This window comes from Perognathus longimembris, chromosome 2, assembly GCF_023159225.1.
Source record: "Perognathus longimembris pacificus isolate PPM17 chromosome 2, ASM2315922v1, whole genome shotgun sequence".
Taxonomy (NCBI): Eukaryota; Metazoa; Chordata; class Mammalia; order Rodentia; family Heteromyidae; genus Perognathus; species Perognathus longimembris.
In genome coordinates this window covers 102863960-102880800 of record NC_063162.1, presented here as the reverse complement: position 1 = coordinate 102880800, position 16841 = coordinate 102863960, and the positions used below count along the sequence as shown (strand labels likewise).

Here is a 16841-nt window from a genome sequence, read left to right as displayed (position 1 = left end):
GGGAGCAGAACATCAGGAGGATCAAAGTTCACATCTAGCCCGTAAAGGAAGATATGGAGGTCCCATCTTAACAAATAAGCTAAGTGTCATGGCACATGTCTACAATTCCACACGTCGGAGGCATAGGTAAGAGGGTTGCAAGACAAAAACAAAAAAGCATATAAAATAATATAATTAAGGCAAAAGAGGGAAAGTGTGTGGAAGAGTTTTTACCTGTGAAGTGTAATGCCCTGAGTTCAAACCCTTGTGTGTGTGTGTGTGTGTGTGTGTGTGTGTGTGTGTGTGTGTGTGTGTATAAAATCTGAATATACAGACTGGTGCTTGGAGGAGAAGTAAGAGGGGGAGGAGATGAAGGACTTTAAGATTTTAGGAAATTTGTTCTCTTACAAAATTTTTATTTCATGATACCAGATGGTTTAGGATTACTTGAGAACTCTCTTCAGAAATCCTCAGCTGTGAAAGTCCAGATTTTTCTCCACTGCTCAAACATAAATGCACAATTTCTCCTTTTGGGGAGAGGGTTATGCTGAAAATTAGCGTTGCATAAATACCGTTACCTTTTCTGGTGAAAAACTCCTTGGAATATTGCCCCAACATAGCGTTTTTTCGAGGGACTTTCCCCAGCAGTTCAATGATCAATGCTATGTGATCTGCATTGGGAAACATTGCCAGCAAAACAGAAACACACGACAGTTTAATCAGTACACTGCATGCAGACACTACCACCGCCCGCGCAGACAGAAACTGAGCGCGACTGGAATGATCAATAATAGCACAGGCTTTCCTCATGTGGCTGGACTCAAGACCCAGAGCTGGAGGGTAACCATGTGTGCTGGGCACCAAGGAGGAGCCAATGCACAAGGTGACCACAGCACAGGTCAAACTTGGTCTTCCGTCAGTGTCAAATCAGAACAGGAACTCTGCTGTGCCGCTTTTGGAATTTAGAAGAAATGCCTTTGTCACCATTAATACTACCATCAGCAGCTGCTGTTCCATTTCTGTCTGCATCATGGCGCTTTTTCAAAAAAAAGAGGTACTACCTCTGCGATTGAAGAATTCCCGAGAATATTTTCCAGATAGAGCAAAGTGCCTTGGGATACTGCCTAGCAGCTCTATGATGTGGGCTATGTGGTCTATGAAGGAGAGAAAAAAAAAAAAGGATATGGGAATGGGAATATGGGAATGGGAAAGGGGAAGGGAAGGATGGGATAAGAGAGGGAAAAAGTGAAATTAGTAAAAAATCAGAAACAGATTCAAATCAATGTGTGCAGCACCTCCATGCAGAGGCTCTTGAGACTGGCACACCTCCAGCACCATTTGGAGCACCATCAGTGACTGATGCCAGTTCACCCCGGGCCACCCAAGGACAACAAGCAAGTAAACATGGAGACCGTCCCGTCACAGAAGGAATTCAAGCCAGAATTCCCTGACTTTTAACTCAGCTCCTAAACAGGGCAACTGGGCAGCAGGGCCACGGATAAAAGGACAATGGAAAGGCCCTGGGGTTTCAGGCTGTCCTCTCCCAGCAGGATAGGCTCTTGCACTGAAGAAGGGCAGGAGAACAGGCAGCTGAACTCCCAAGGGCTTTCTGAGTGCTGCCTGTGTCTGGTTACATACTGCCCATTCACTGAGACTGAAGGGCTTCAGACTGTGAGGCTATCATCTGATTTGGTGTTTGAAAACCAAAACATGGCTCTGGTTCAGTACAAAAATATGTTTCTCTAGAAGTTCAGGAGGAACAAACCTCAACTGAAGTATTCAGTGGGCAGCAACACTCACCTTCATCTCTGGAATAGTCTTCCCCAGAATGTGGTTCAAACAAATAATCTCCTGTTGCCAGCTCAAATGCCTAGGATACAACAGACAACATGCTGAGCACTTGACAAATGGCCCCCAAGCCAGCAAAAACACTCTCTCCTCAGAGAGACCTACATTTTATGAGGATCTTAGTCAAAGCAAACAGCCCCCTAAAACAGCTCAGTTCCCTATTTTTTCCTTTCTTTCATAAAGAAGCTGCAGGAATATTTTTACATCTCCTTTAGCAGAAGATGTAAAGGCTATGTGTTCTTTTGCAAGAAGCAGAACAAAGCCACCCACTGAGTCAGGAGCACCATGTGCAGACCTGGGGCTCCATGTTAAAGCATTCTATAAATGGTAGAACAAGGGTTCATCTCAGGATTCAACCAGGACTATCGGAGTTCAGGACCTGCTTTCACCAGCCAGCTTACCTGGCCCCTGCAACAGCAACATTGCTGTTTTCTTTAAGCAAAGACCATCAGGACTATTTTTAGCATCATTATCATCTACTTCATCATCATCATCTCCTTCATTTCTGACTCTAGAAAAATAACATTTAAACCCAACAAATGCTCTTCCTCTGGCTCTGGGGTCAGATGAAGCAAGCCACTCTGCAGCCCCTCTTGAAGATGTCAAGGACAACTGTACCCAAGTTGCCACCTGCCACCCCTTGTCACACCAGTATGTGGAGAAATCCATGTACATTTTAATCATCATCATCTTCTTTTTCAAGGAGCTGTACAAAGGAATTGCCATTCAAAAAAGCTGTTTATGAATACAATGCATCTTGATCAATGTCACCTTTTCACATTCTCCCCCATCCTCCCAATGACATATATTTTCATACCCCTGCTCAAAGAAAAAGCTCAAAACACTTGAGTTTAATTCTGCAGGAATATGCAAAAGATAGCAATTGTTATTGCTCTGCTGATCAAATGCAATGCTTTTAAGAAATGTAACAAAGACTATGTTAAATCCCACTTCTAGTTTATCTTACACTTATTGCTACTCTGGTTGTTCTCCTCCCCTTCAGTGATGTTAATGGGTGACAGGCCAATGCCCTACCTTCTCAAAGGACTGCCCTTCCCACTTTTATGAGAAGCCATCACTGAAGGGAACCCACTGCATGGGCTCAATTTTCTTCCTACCTTAAATGGCACCAGTGCTGCGTGGGAAGGCCCCTTAAGGGAGGGCTTGTCTGCCTGTAAGGGCCAGCAGAGTCTGACAGACCAGGACTGGTACACATCTTTCTTCTCATATGCTTTTTTTTTTTTTTTTTAAAGACAAAATGTCATGAATCATATCCAGCTGAAGGAGTTGATAGTTGCCACTGAGATGAGCACTAACTAGTTCATAAACATGGGATCCCTGCCTTGAACCACATCTGGATGAAACAGGATGTGGCCATGTCAGTCTCAGCAAAGACCCCCACTCGCCAGCTGCAGATGCTGGATGGCACCCCTAGAGTGCCTGGAAGGTCCCCTCATGGGGCCTCTCTTATCCACTCATTAAACAATCATAACAGGGGAAAGAAAATCCTGTTTATCCCCAAATCCAAACAGTATGCCTCCATTACATAATAATCACAAGTTTTTCTATCTGGTGTAACTGTTAAGCCAGGAGGAAAACATGGAACCGAGAGATGAGAAGCCCTCAAATGGCAGTTCCGGGATAGTACTCACTGTGCTTTAGACCCTCGTCCTTTCTCCTAGGCTCACTCTTTTTTTTTTTTTTTTTGGCCAGTCCTGGGCCTTGGACTGAGGGCCTGAGCACTGTCCCTGGCTTCTTCCCGCTCAAGGCTAGCACTCTGCCACTTGAGCCACAGCGCCGCTTCTGGCCGTTTTCTGTATATGTGGTGCTGGGGAATCGAACCTAGGGCCTCGTGTATCCGAGGCAGGCACTCTTGCCACTAGGCTATATCCCCAGCCCCCTAGGTTCACTCTTTAAACCTCAGCAACACTCTAACCTGGTTGTATCTACTTCTTATTGCCTAACACTGCGCTATGCCAGCTAAGTGTTCTGTAAAAGACCATCATTTTGATTAGTGTTTACATATTTCCAATGAAATACTTAAAAGAACATGTCTATAAGGTGATTTTTTATTTTAAAGAGCAAGTGGTGGAATGGCAGCTCTCTTGTATTATCTCTAGTTGTCAGGGGACTTACATTTCCTTAACAAATATAACATACAAATGGCAAAAACAACATCACAATGAAAACATAGACTTCTGTATACCATAAAATGTTTTCATGCTGGCAGCTATGGGAGAACTTGAAATACTGCCTTTGATTCAGCAAGTTACTCCCAGTATAACCTTTATAATTTGACACTTGGGAACTTAGGGTTCTTCCTTTTGTTCTTGGTCCAGTTCCTTCAGAGAGTATTCCCCTAAACCAACCTCTGATCTTGGGTTCCAGAGAAATCAGGTGCCTCTTTCCTGAATGTGTTCCCAGGTCAAAATACCTGGTTCTAAATAAATTTTCCATGATGTGCCACTGCTAAAGAAATTTTTTGAACTTTATCAGAGTTTCCTTCTTTTATTCAGTGGACCAAGACTCACCACGGAGTCTATAAAAAGTCAGCTATTAAGGAACTAGGACACTAGAATACAGAGCAGCAATGTCTTCGCCCACATGGAATTTTTATGTCATACATATGGAAGGGTCCCCAAAGCTCAAGAAAACAAGTGATATAACCAGGCTACTGTGCCTCATTTCATTGCGTTTCTCCACCTACAGAACCCCACATTTTCCTCCTTGACAGCAGTCAGAATTCCTCTTGCATCCAATAGCTCTTGTTTTCAGGGGAACCTCTGTCAGATCTGATGTTATTTAGAAAACTGATAGGATTATGACCTTTACTAGCAAGATTAATCTATGGCCTTATTAAAACTTAATATCATGGGGTAAAACAATATACTGTAATACTTATAAACTTCACCAAAAGAGTGAGTGAACATTGCCTCCTTTCTGTCACATTCTCAAGGAAAAACAAGGGACCTCTAACTCTGGCCTTCAGGGCAGAAAATGAAGGCTAGCCCCCCCTTTAAAAACTATCCTCTAGAACAGCTGATACTATGCAAAAAGGCAGAAATGTACTTATTACCTGACATATATAAGAGTAGCTCCACTATATATCCCCTCTAAATCAACAATAAAGCAATACAAATTTTAAAACTACCCCCTAACAGCTTCCTCCATATTGCCCTAGGAGGGGCTTGGTGCAATCAGAAACTGGGTATGTGAAAGGCACAAGCCTGCTTTTCCTTAGAGTCCTATGATATATTTACTTATAAATATAGTTCACCTCAACAGAAACTTAAATAGGACAGAAGATGGATGAGATGTGCAGGGACAAATCCTAATCTAATAAGAGGCAAAACAGGCAACGTGACATAGGATTATACTGACAGCTCCACCATCACCCATACATGTGATTCTGTCCTATTTTTCTAGTTATATCAGCAAACTTAATATCCAAAATTAGACGCAGAGAGCTTCAGAGTTGAAAGAATTCTTAAAGCATAATTCAGGGCAGCCCTGCCATATGACTCTTCTGTGTAGTAGGGGATAAAGGCAGCTTGGCCTCATCATCTCTGGAAATGGGGCCTTGCTCCCCTAAAGACCAACTATTCAAGTGTTCCTTCCCCACTGACTTGGCTTCTGGTGCCAGCTGCATCCAGCTTTCCTTTGCCCTCACAATAGAAGGTAAATGCCTCTGTACACAGCGGTCTCTGAATTCAAAGCAACCACCATGTATGCCACTTCATTCACCTATTTTCTTCTCCATACCTTTCTAGAACAGGAATATGGTTTTGGATACTACATCAACAATTAAAGATTTTAATAATTCTAAAATTATGAGGAAATACAAAGGCACAGTGTTTTAGATTTCTTTGGCCATATCTGTCACCTAAGTCATGTTAAACTTTAAAGATGCAAATCATCTACACTTTTCCTCATATCATGACATCTGCTTAACACAGTGCTTTCACTCTAGTATTAGAGACTATAAATTCAGTAAATTTAAAAGACTAAATAAATCTTCAGATAACAGTAGCACCTTGCTTATTCTGCATTGCTTTTTTTTAAGAAGACAAGCATTATACCTTACATGATAGTCCTTTTATTTAGATAATTGAGAATGTAGATAAAAAATAATATGAGGGCAAGGGATGTAGCTCAGTTGGTAGAGTGCTTGCCTACCATGCACAATGTCCTTGGGCCAATCTCTGGCACTGGGGGGAAACACACATCAAATAGAATAAGCATTAATACCACACTAAGTCACATGTGTACACACCACATTTCCCAGCCAAATAATGCCGAAATAGGCCACTGAGAGAAGGTGCTCAGTGGCCAGGAAACAGGGCAAGAAGACAAATGAAAATTGGCTCTTAGATAAGAGACTACTTGTGCTCATCAATCCATAGGTTTGGAACAAATGACAAAAGATGAACTGCTGGAACTATTTTTTGTTTGGTTGGGGTTTTTTGTTGTTGTTGTTGTTGGTCGTGGTGGTGGTGGTGGTCATGGGGCTCAAACTCAGGGCCAGGGTGTTGTTGCTGAGTTCTTTTGCCCAAGGCTAGCATTCTACCACTTTGAGCCACTGTGCCACTTCCAGGTTTTTAAGTGATTAACTGGAGATAAGAGTCTTTTACAGAGACTTTCCTGCCTGGGCTGGCTTGGAATCGAGATCCTCAGATCTCAGCCTCCTAAGTGGCTAGGATTACAGGTGTGAGCCACCGGCACCCAGCTGGAGCTGGGTTTGGTGTAGACATACCTAAACTCATGGACTCTAGGTGTAAGGCTGCCTCCTACTTCCAAGAAAAGTATTACAGTTCTCCATGGAACAGACTTGATCTAAAGGAGTGTATGCCACCACTGGTTTCTCAGAAATGACTACATAGACCACAGTAAGCCAGAAGACTCTCTGGATTTTTCCTTAGAAAGAAAATGTGATTGCATATTGACATGTAAAGAACTCCCTTTTTCACCAACAAGGACTAAGGAAGCCAGTAACTCTGGTTAAACTGGCAGACACTACCAGGGGCAAGACTCTTAACCTTCCAGATTCTGACAATCCTCCCAAAGAGATAGCTCCTTAAGTCACGGAGAAGCCCACACAAGCTATGTTTCCAGGATCAAAAATAATTCCTTACAGTCACTGGGTTGCCACAAGTGAGTCTGATTCTTGGGGCAATGGGCTGTGCAAGGCCTGAAGAAAAGACCATCTCTCAAAGCCCAAATTCTTAGACAAAGCTGAGCAGAATTCTTCCAGCTCTTAAGATACCCGTGGTTGCAATCCTTCCCTTCTCTTATCTCATCTTTACATTTAGAAAAACTAAGTCCAAGTGCTAAAGTAAATACTACCCCACCAAGCACATTCAAGAGAAAAGCCAATTCCCAGAAGAAAATGGCAAAAGCTATTCTTACCATGCAGGCTGTACTCCAAATGTCTGCAGGCGTACTGTAGCCTGCTCCTATCAAAACTTCTATGGATCTATACTGACGTGTCTGGATGTCCTCTGTGAAGTGTTTATGCTGGAAAGGAACAGATGGATTACCATGGAGGAACACAGACATTGGAAAAGAAAAATATGTCTTTTCACAATCATGACCAAAGAATAGAAAAAAAACTACTTACCACCCAACAAGCATTTCCCAGGTCAGCAATTTTTACTCTAATTTTATCTGCATTGCGTGGATCCAGGGGGTTCACCAACAAGTCGGCCGCCCGGGTTTTTGCTGGCAGGGGCAAATAGCAGAGCATTTAGTGACTGGAACAAGCAGTTTGCAGGTATGAGCATAATGTTTGCCAGGCACAGTCAGTCTCCCCCCCACCCCGGTCTCTTAGAAAAGCCTGGAATCCTGTTAAGTTTTCAATCCTAATTAAATCTCTGTCCCTATCTCTGGAAAACATTCCACAAAAAAAATAAAGTGGGCTGCCGGAGGACTTCATGAACAGGGTCTCACCTTTTCTCCCCATCATCTCTGGTTGTTTTACCTCAGGGCAATCAGCACTGCTGTGTTCCCTGTCCATGTCTTGTGGTTGCTTACCTGATACATTATTAAAGGAACATAAAGGTAAACAGAGTACTGTTGAAGGTGACCAACTGCTTCACAGTGGCATATATTTCACCTGACCCAACAAAACTGCCAGGTCATAGGTACCTCCATCTCAACATGCATGCAACACCAATAGCTCCAGCACATACATGTATCAAGAGTTAGATGAGAGTCAATTCATAAATAGAGATCAAGGGCAGAGTTTTGGGCAGGCTGGACTCTAGGATCAGCAGCCTCTTGAGTTGGCCTGTGCCAAAAAGACAACCTCTGAGGTCACTTATGACTCTGCCACCTACTCAGGTCACCGTCACTTCCAGGGTAACCTGAGGGACCTCCAGAGCAAGCATAAGAGCAGGCTTCCTAGGGTTTCTAGGTCCAGGAGAACGTCTTAGCTAAGGCACAAGTGTGCTGTATGTTAAATAGTGTTAACCAGGGAGCAGATGGCTAAGAAAAATAACTTGGTGAGGCCCAGGAAAAATAATTCTGAAATGAGTCAGCATTTTCTTATTTATACCTAAAACTGGCCAACAAACTCAAGATTTCTGGTAAGGGTAAAATGTGACCGGATTTTTTCTTATTTTAGAAGTCATTTTGAAAAGGTACTAATACAAAGCATTAAATACCTATCTCAGCCTGTTTGCTCACCCAAAGCTGGACACTGATAATATAAACTAAATCTCTTTGAGAGTACACTGAGCTATGGAACCATGGTGCTCGAGGAGCTTCAATTCCTCAGCAAACCCCACACAAAAGCAGAAAAACTAGCCTTGTTAACAGAAGAGCAGACAGCAGCAAGGTCCCCAAGGACTACCACACCCATGAGACTCCTAAGTCTCCAGAAGATACCAAGGGGATGTTAGCCAATGTTTCCCACAAGGTCTGTTCCTTAACTTGTAAGTCAATACAGACACAGAGGGTCTCTTCTTGACACCAGTTCTATGCCCATATCCTTCTTCATAAGATTGCTAATTCACAAGGTCCTCTACCAATGGCCAATTAAGAAAGAAATAAAGGAGCTCAGAAAATGAGAAAGACTTGCAGAAAGACCCAAGAGAAAGTAGAATATGTAAAGGGCTGAGAATGATGACCTAGCACAGACATAAAAAGCTAATCTAAGGGATATATGAAGGAAAACCAACAAGAATTTGAAGAGGGAGGACAACTGCCTCCCAAAGAAACAATGAAGAAAACACAGAAGAATCAGGACAGCATTCAGCTGAAGGGATCAAACCTGCTATGGGCAGCTCAGCTTCCCTCTGGAATCAGCAAAGAACCAGAGTGTAAGCAGTGAGGGTATCCAGGGGTGAGTTCCCCTCTTCAAACAATTCAGATCAAAGGTCTAGACGGACAAGGAGGACACTGCATACACATTCTGTAGTCCCCGTGCACTGAAGGAACGACTGATTTCTTCTCTGAAAAATCAAGCAACTGCATTGGCAGGTTTCTAAGAGTACTCATGTAGAATGAGATGATTTGATCTGTCACTTTCTCCTAATTGGTGCTTTGGTTTGTTTTGCAGGTGCCAGTCCTGAGGCTTCAACTCAGGCCTGGCCACTGTCCTTGATCATGGCTAGTGTTCTACCACTTGAGCTGCAAGCTCCACTTTCAACTGGTTTTGGTGCTTAACTGAAGATAAAAATCTCATGGACTTTCTTGCTCCCAGCTGGCTTCAAACCATGATCCTCAGATCATCAGCCTCCTGAATAGTCAGGATTACAGGTGTAGCCACCTAAATAAAGACACCTCTTGGTAGCTATATATTCAATTACACTGGAGGAAATCTACTTTCTGAAACACCATCACCAAACATTTGAATAAAGTTTATTTTTAATATCCCTCATATGTGTTTTCTAAACACTGTTTGATGCTATTATTTTCTGGTTCAGGTTTCTAAATAATTATCCAGCTTACGACGTGCTCCAAAGGATATTAGGTAATCAATAACTTATTTATGTAACAACACAGTAGGAGAGGACAAAGATTATGTATTTCTGATTTCTGATTTCCTTTCTCAGTGTGATGGGTGACTGTGCAACCCTTCACAAATCCTCATGGACACAGGCAGGCATACTTGCTCCTGTTGACAATCATTCCCATTCTGCTTTGCTAGAAGTCACCTCATCTCTTCTGATAAGTCACCACTGAGAACACTAGCACAACTGACCACCTGGTAATGTCTCCCTTCTGAAACTGCATCTACCTGCTTCTACTGAGGAGGAAGTAAGTGGGAAGATTTCACTGCAGGAAAAGAGCAGTCACTTTCTGGTAAATTGAACTCTGGCAAACCTGTGGTAATTCTTTCCATGTCAGTTTAGTCTTGAAACTAGTAAGAAGACAGTGTGCCAAGCACTGCTCCAGCATGATGGTATAACTGTCATCACATGTGTACAGCATATTAACTAGATTTTATAATACTCTTACAAAGAAAGCAATGCACATCCTCTTTCTGGGTAAGCATCAGTATCCAGCCCAAGGAAATGGCAGAACTAGTTTATTTAATGCCAACACCAGAACCTTTCACTAAATGAATACCAAGACTCTTCTGTATACCAGGGGTATACATTCATAATGAAGAGACTCATGTACTTGTTGAAAATAGGGTCAGTAACTTGGAGGAATGAGTAATTCATGCAACCTAACAGGTAATTATATGCTACTAACAAAAACAAAGCAAAGCACAAGGATAAATATCAAGGCAGTGTTCAGGAGAAGTCTTTGCGATGATAGTGACACTTAAGAATGACAAGGGAGAGAAACTATGTAGAGAAGAGAGGAAGTACAAAGGTCTTGAGGCAGAATCAAGCTCACAATTTTGCAAAATTTTAGGAAGAAGACATTGTGAATGGTATAGACCAAGCCTGGGATGGCATCCAGGCCCTGAGTTCAAGCCCTAGGATCAGCACGTGTGCATGCACACACGCACACACGCACACGCACATACACAGTAACTATCAGTGGACTGCTACATGGAGAACAACTTGGACAAGTACTAAAGATGCTACAAAGACTCCATGTAGACCTGCAACCAAAATAAATTCATATCTCTCTGCTTCACCAAGAGTATCTGTCGTATGTTAGAAGCCAAGGTATGTGCTATGTATGGCTGTAATAGCTGACAACCTGCAAGGAAGCTGTCTTATCTCTTCTTCTGTTTTTGTTTTTGTGTTTTTTGTCCCCCCCTGCCCCAACCCTTTGGTGCTGATACTAGGGCTTAAACTGAGGGCTTGGGCAATGAACTTTTTTACCCAAAAGCTGTACTCTACCATAGCTCCATTTCTGGCTCTTTGGTGGTTAGTTGAAGAGTCTCATAGACTTTCTTGCCTGGGGTGGCTCTGAACCATGATCCTCAGATCTCAGCCTCCTGAGTAGCTACAATTACAGGCAGAAAGCACCAACATGTAGTTTCTAATTACTGTCAGAGGAAAGGGTGGAGGGGAGCCTATATTCTTCAACCTGACATTAAGTTCATTTTTCAAACATGTAAATCTGGCCCTAATCTTTCTTATGGTATTCTGTAATGTGTCACTTGACTCTTATGGGAAGAACCTACATAAATATAAAAAGAAGCTTGCTTCTCTTTTTCATGTTCACATAGTGTCAAATAAAAGCCTCTTGGCCACACGTCTCCCAGGAAGAAAATAAACAGACCAAACCACCACCTCCTTCATGTGGTGGAGAGTAGTGGGACAATTACCCAAGTATCAAACAATAGCTCTCAAACAAGTAACCCTGCCCTGCTGTTCAAAGATACTGAAAGGAACTGTGTGGCAAGAGACTAGGATTGATGGGAGGGGAGAGGAAAAAACATCAATTTTTACCTAAAAAAACACAGCTATTAGGGATGAGTATGTGTGCCGGACAGAGTAATATTCTGATTTTAAATGGAAAAAATAGGTACAAGAGGCAAGAGTAGAAAATAGCCAGATATCACACTCATTGGTAAATATTTATCTTACCACTCATACTGGCAAATACAAAAAAGCATACTGTGTTCCCAAAGTTTATGTTCCAATGAGGAAAAAATGGGAATGAACAATGATCACACAATAAGAAAACTATTTTCAGGAGGAAGAGAGGAAAACAGTACTGGGGGTACTCAGGATACATCTACCCAGGAGGTAGTCTACACTGTTTTGCCATATGCTGTATTAGAGGACAAAAATAGAACTATTAAGAAGATCTGAATATGGAATGAGTAGCAGATACTAGGAAATCATTCATATTCTTAAATCTGAAAGTATTATTGTTATAACAGAAAACATCCTAACTTATCTCTGAGAAGATAAATGCTAAAGTAGTTTACAAGTAAAGTGTCCTAGTATCTATAGCACACATAGCAAAATGTTAATTTTTGAGTCTAGGTGGAAGATATCCAGTTGTTTTTTGTCCTTTATAGATGTGTTCTAACAATTCTCTCCTGTGCTTTAGTAGATGATACTGGCTACTCATGGATGCAGACACCCATTGTGTGGACTGCCCAAGATGATGGAAACTGAAAAATCATGAGCAGAGGAGTAAGTCACCTGATTATTATTATAAAAATAAATAAACAAGCAGCCAACTGGGAGAGCAGTTTGAAAGGCAGACAGAGATCGAGATTGTAGCCAGAGAGAACACAGAGACTAGTTAGGAGTCTTTGCAGTAGGGCAGGCAAGCAATGGCCATGGTCACTTTAGGGCTAGGGAAGGCGAACCCTATTTAGATGCTACAACTGGATGTGTTACATACTAGATATTAGAGAAAGAAGAGGGAATATGGCAGATGGTGAAAGAAATCCGTGTATTTAGCTAGCTGGCAGGGAAAGTTGTATTCAGATTTCTATATGGTAAGTTTGAAGTTCCTTTATGACTTCAGAGATAAAGTTCTCATATAAACTGTTAGAGAAGGGAACCCCAAAATGGACAGAAGAAGCATTCCTCTCGCAGGATTGTAATTTCTTAGATTCTAGACTTGTGGCCTTACTCCTTCAGTCTCTGAACAACATCTGCATGTCAGATAGACTCTCAATAGGTACAGAATGGCTCTCTACATGGCTGCCTTCTTCACCCAATAGCAGTTCACATAGTTCACTCTTGCTGGCTACTAAATATATTATACAATTAACAATGCTAAATACACTACTTTATCCTCAGTAGCTTAAGACACTCCTGAGACTCAACAGCTACCAGGTAGAAGAACAGAGAATGGCTCATCTATGCTACACAGAAGGCAGACCCAGGTCAGTTGGGGAAATACTGGAACATCAGCAGAATGGGCCGAGAACAAGATGACACCAACACTTAAAGTGCCTAAAGACTAGGAAACTTCCCCAGAGGAGCAGCAGATCAGAGGAGGACAGGGGTTGAGGTGAAGCAGGCTGCGGCAGATCAGTGGAGTGGAGCCAAGGTGTGAATCAAACCTTCTTCCTAACTAACCTGCACCTGCCAGTGATGCCCTTTCCCTTGACAACTTGGGCACAGCCTTCCACCAATCAAAAGATGTAAACAGCTCTGTGATAGGGTGCATGAGTATCTTTTGTTTCATTTTGCTTTCCTGAGACAGAGTCCTGCAATTTTGGGTCAGCCAAGGCTGGCCTCAAACTCTTTCAACTTCCTGCCTAAATTTCCTGATTATTGAGATTCTTTAAATCTAATCAACATACTCTGAGTTAAATAATCTGTATCCAGTGGTATTTTACATTTTGCCTTGATTTGAACATTTTCTCTTACCACTCATTTACTACAATTTAAATTTGCTTTCTAACTCGCTTTTGTCATGAGAATTCTGCCCCCCCCCACCACTTTCAAGGCCTAAAATATAACTACTTACCTCATCCCACTCCCAGAAAGAGTAATGATGTAGTGAACAAGAGCAGGACCAAATATTAGGAGGCCTGGGACCAGAATCTACAAGTCACTGGCAACTGACTTCTGAGCCAGACTACTTGCCTGCACCTCAGGTACTGCCCACATATGTGCCAGTGCTCATGAAGATATGTGAAAATTTCTATATAGTTTTATTTATACTTGCTATATATTATTAACTTATTTGATGGAATGTTAACCCTAGAGGTAGTCAGTGATTCCCTTTGATATAGGGAAAAAACAGAAGCTCTGGGATATTAAAAAACCAAAATCTCATATGGTAATTAAGCTTTTCTTTTCCTGGGGATTGAACTCAGGGCCTGAGCACTGTCCCTGGCTTCTTTTTGCTCAAGGCTAGCACTCTACCACTTGAGTCACAGCTCCATTTCTGGCTTTTTCTATATATGTGGTACTAAGGAATCAAACCAAGGGTTTCATGTATACAAGGCAAGCACTTGGCCATATTCCCTATACCACTAGGCCATATTCCCAGCCCCCACGACTAAGCTTTGAGCTAGGGTTTTATTTTATATTTGGCCAGGCCTCCAGATGTCACTTGCAAAAAAATGACTGCTGTATATTAGTTTCTAAATGAATGTGTAAGCACCATGAAAATTAACAATAATAAGTTGGAGGGCTGGGGATATAGCCTAGTGGCAAGAGTGCCTGCCTCGGATACACGAGGCCCTAGGTTCGATTCCCCAGCACCACATATACAGAAAACGGCCAGAAGCGGCGCTGTGGCTCAAGTGGCAGAGTGCTAGCCTTGAGCGGGAAGAAGCCAGGGACAGTGCTCAGGCCCTGAGTCCAAGGCCCAGGACTGGCCAAAATAATAATAATAATAATAATAAGTTGGAAAAAGACTCAAGTCATGGCTATCCTTTCCAAGAAAGGAACTTCATTCTATATGAAGCTTTCCTTCCACTACATGGCCAGAGCAAGAATAACTAAAAGTTAACCCTGTTTTGCCAAGTAGAGAAAACACATGTTAGAATGAGTTACAGGTAGTAATAGGTAGCTGGCTTTTCAAGCTGGCCTACTGAAATGAAGGGGGCTGCAGAATCTTTTGGACTGTTTACAGGACAGACACCATTTACCATGCCTTAAATGTACTTAAAAGGGAACAGAGGATGTTTCTGAGCTTTTCCACTGTGGACCAGAACAGAAGCCAGCTATGACGTTGTTTCCTCTTATTGAAGTCACTAGCTATGTATTAATCATGTGGCATCTGTTCCCCCCAAAAAACTTTAAAGTCCGGGCCTCAGGTAGATAAAAACAAAAGATCCAAGGTATAGCCTGCCATCATGTTTAAATCGCTGCTACCTCCTTTAAAATGTATTATAATTCAATTCAATTCTCTGTATTATAATTCAATTCCCTAACAGGGTTCCATAATTGGGGACAATTGTCAAAATCATGACAGTTAAAATCATGACACTTCTTTCTATATCTGGCCAAAGAGCAGGCAGATATTTTCTTGAATAGAAATAAAAACTAAATAAAAAGCCAGGCTCCAGTAGCTCATATCTGTAATCCTTGTCAGGAGGCTGAGCTCTGGCATTGGGGATCAAAGTTCAAAGTCAAGTCTTGAAAGGAAAGTCAATGAGACTTTTTTCCCCAATTAACCACCAAAAACCCAGAAATGGAGCTGTGGTTCAAGTAACAAGGGTGTCAGACTTGAGTGAAAAAGCTAAGGAACAACATCTAAGCCCTGAGTTCAAGCCAGGACAAGCACAAAATAAAAAATCAAAACCAAACCACAACAAAAATGAAATAACCACATAGTAGGGGGTTATAAAATATAAACTAAAAACCACAGTTATAGAAGCCTACAAGGTTGATAAAACTGGAAGCTTTTTACAAATGTCTGATGTCACTGAGAGAAAGAAAGAAAAATTCAAAAAGCCTGGTGTACCCACACAACTTAAAGCACATTACTTGCTCTCAAGAATAAAATAAAAATGGTTCCTACAGATATTCATAGCTTTTCTACCTTCAACTAATTTTCTCACAGCATTGGTCAAAGGCATGACCCTGTGCTAGTGAAAGCAAACAGTGGACGGGAAAGAACACTTACTTTTTGGCAAATCCCCAGTACTGGAGGCTGAAACCGTCCTGCTTCTGTCATGGGATGGACTGCTTTCCTCTTGCTCAGTAAGTTGTGATCCCTCTGAAATTGTAGAGCTGCACGCCACAGGTTCTAAGGGCCCAGAGAATAAGGAGGTGGAAAACTCTTCAAACTGTGACTCTGGAATTTTATGTTGTCCATTTGGCAATTCACCATTGAATTGTTCATAGGAACTGCTATATGTGTAATCACTTTCTGCATTTTGCTCATCAATGTTATATTCCTCAGGATTTGGGCAATCATCTTCATCATCCTCTTCATCTTCTAGTTGCTGATCCAGTAAGAATGGGCCATTCTCAATATGGCCATTGGTTTTGGGGGATTCCATCCATGTAGGGTCTATGTTTGCAAGTTCCTGTTCAACATCATCTTCATCTTTCTCAACATTTTCTTTCTCAGCATCTTCTTTCTCTTCCTGATCCTCAGCTTCACCTTGAAGAGTTGATGGATTAAGACTTAAGACAGTAGAACTCAAGAGAGTACTAGCACTAGGAATTTTTCTACTTTAACAATATACACTTTTTTGTATGTGTATAGGAGTAATAGCGATTAAAACACAGGCCCTTGAACATGCTAGGCAAGATATACTTTTTAATGTGCTTAATAATATAGCACATAGTTCACACTTCTTGATTTGAGATATAAATCTCTTTTCTAAACCTTCTTTTTCATTTATTTAATAATAAGCCTATTCTTAAAACAAGACAGTGTTGGGGAAAAAAGTTTATGAAGTTGGACTTCAATTTCATCCTGTTCTATAATCCAAAAAATATTTGTGGTACATTACAATTAGGCAAAAAAATAATTATGAAATAAAGGAAGGGCTATCATTACTTTAGAGATACATTATTTATCAGACATTTTCTACTTTCTAAAAGTTACTTGAAATGCAGGGTACCAGGGTTCATGCCTATAATCTTACCTTCACTGGAGGCTGAGATCTGATGATCACAGTTCAAAGCCAGTCTGGGCAGGAAAGTATGTGAGCACTAGCCTTGAGTGAA

The 16841-nt window shown here is 41.6% G+C and overlaps 1 protein-coding gene across 7 annotated transcripts in view; it reads right to left on the bottom strand.

The window, feature by feature from the left end:
* The window catches only part of Srpk2 (SRSF protein kinase 2), a 191658-nt gene that overhangs the window by 13365 nt on the left and 161452 nt on the right, over positions 1-16841 (bottom strand). For 4 of the 7 annotated variants that reach the window (XM_048339832.1, XM_048339833.1, XM_048339835.1 and 1 more), the window contains 6 exons: positions 15787-16269; positions 7445-7545; positions 7234-7341; positions 1780-1849; positions 1041-1133; positions 558-650 (listed from right to left, as the gene is read on the bottom strand). In XM_048339832.1, coding sequence (XP_048195789.1) covers positions 558-650; positions 1041-1133; positions 1780-1849; positions 7234-7341; positions 7445-7545; positions 15787-16269 — 948 coding nt within the window. The remainder of the gene's footprint in view (positions 1-557; positions 651-1040; positions 1134-1779; positions 1850-7233; positions 7342-7444; positions 7546-15786; positions 16270-16841) is intronic. The other 3 variants (XM_048339834.1, XM_048339836.1, XM_048339838.1) reach the window with 1 other exon arrangement.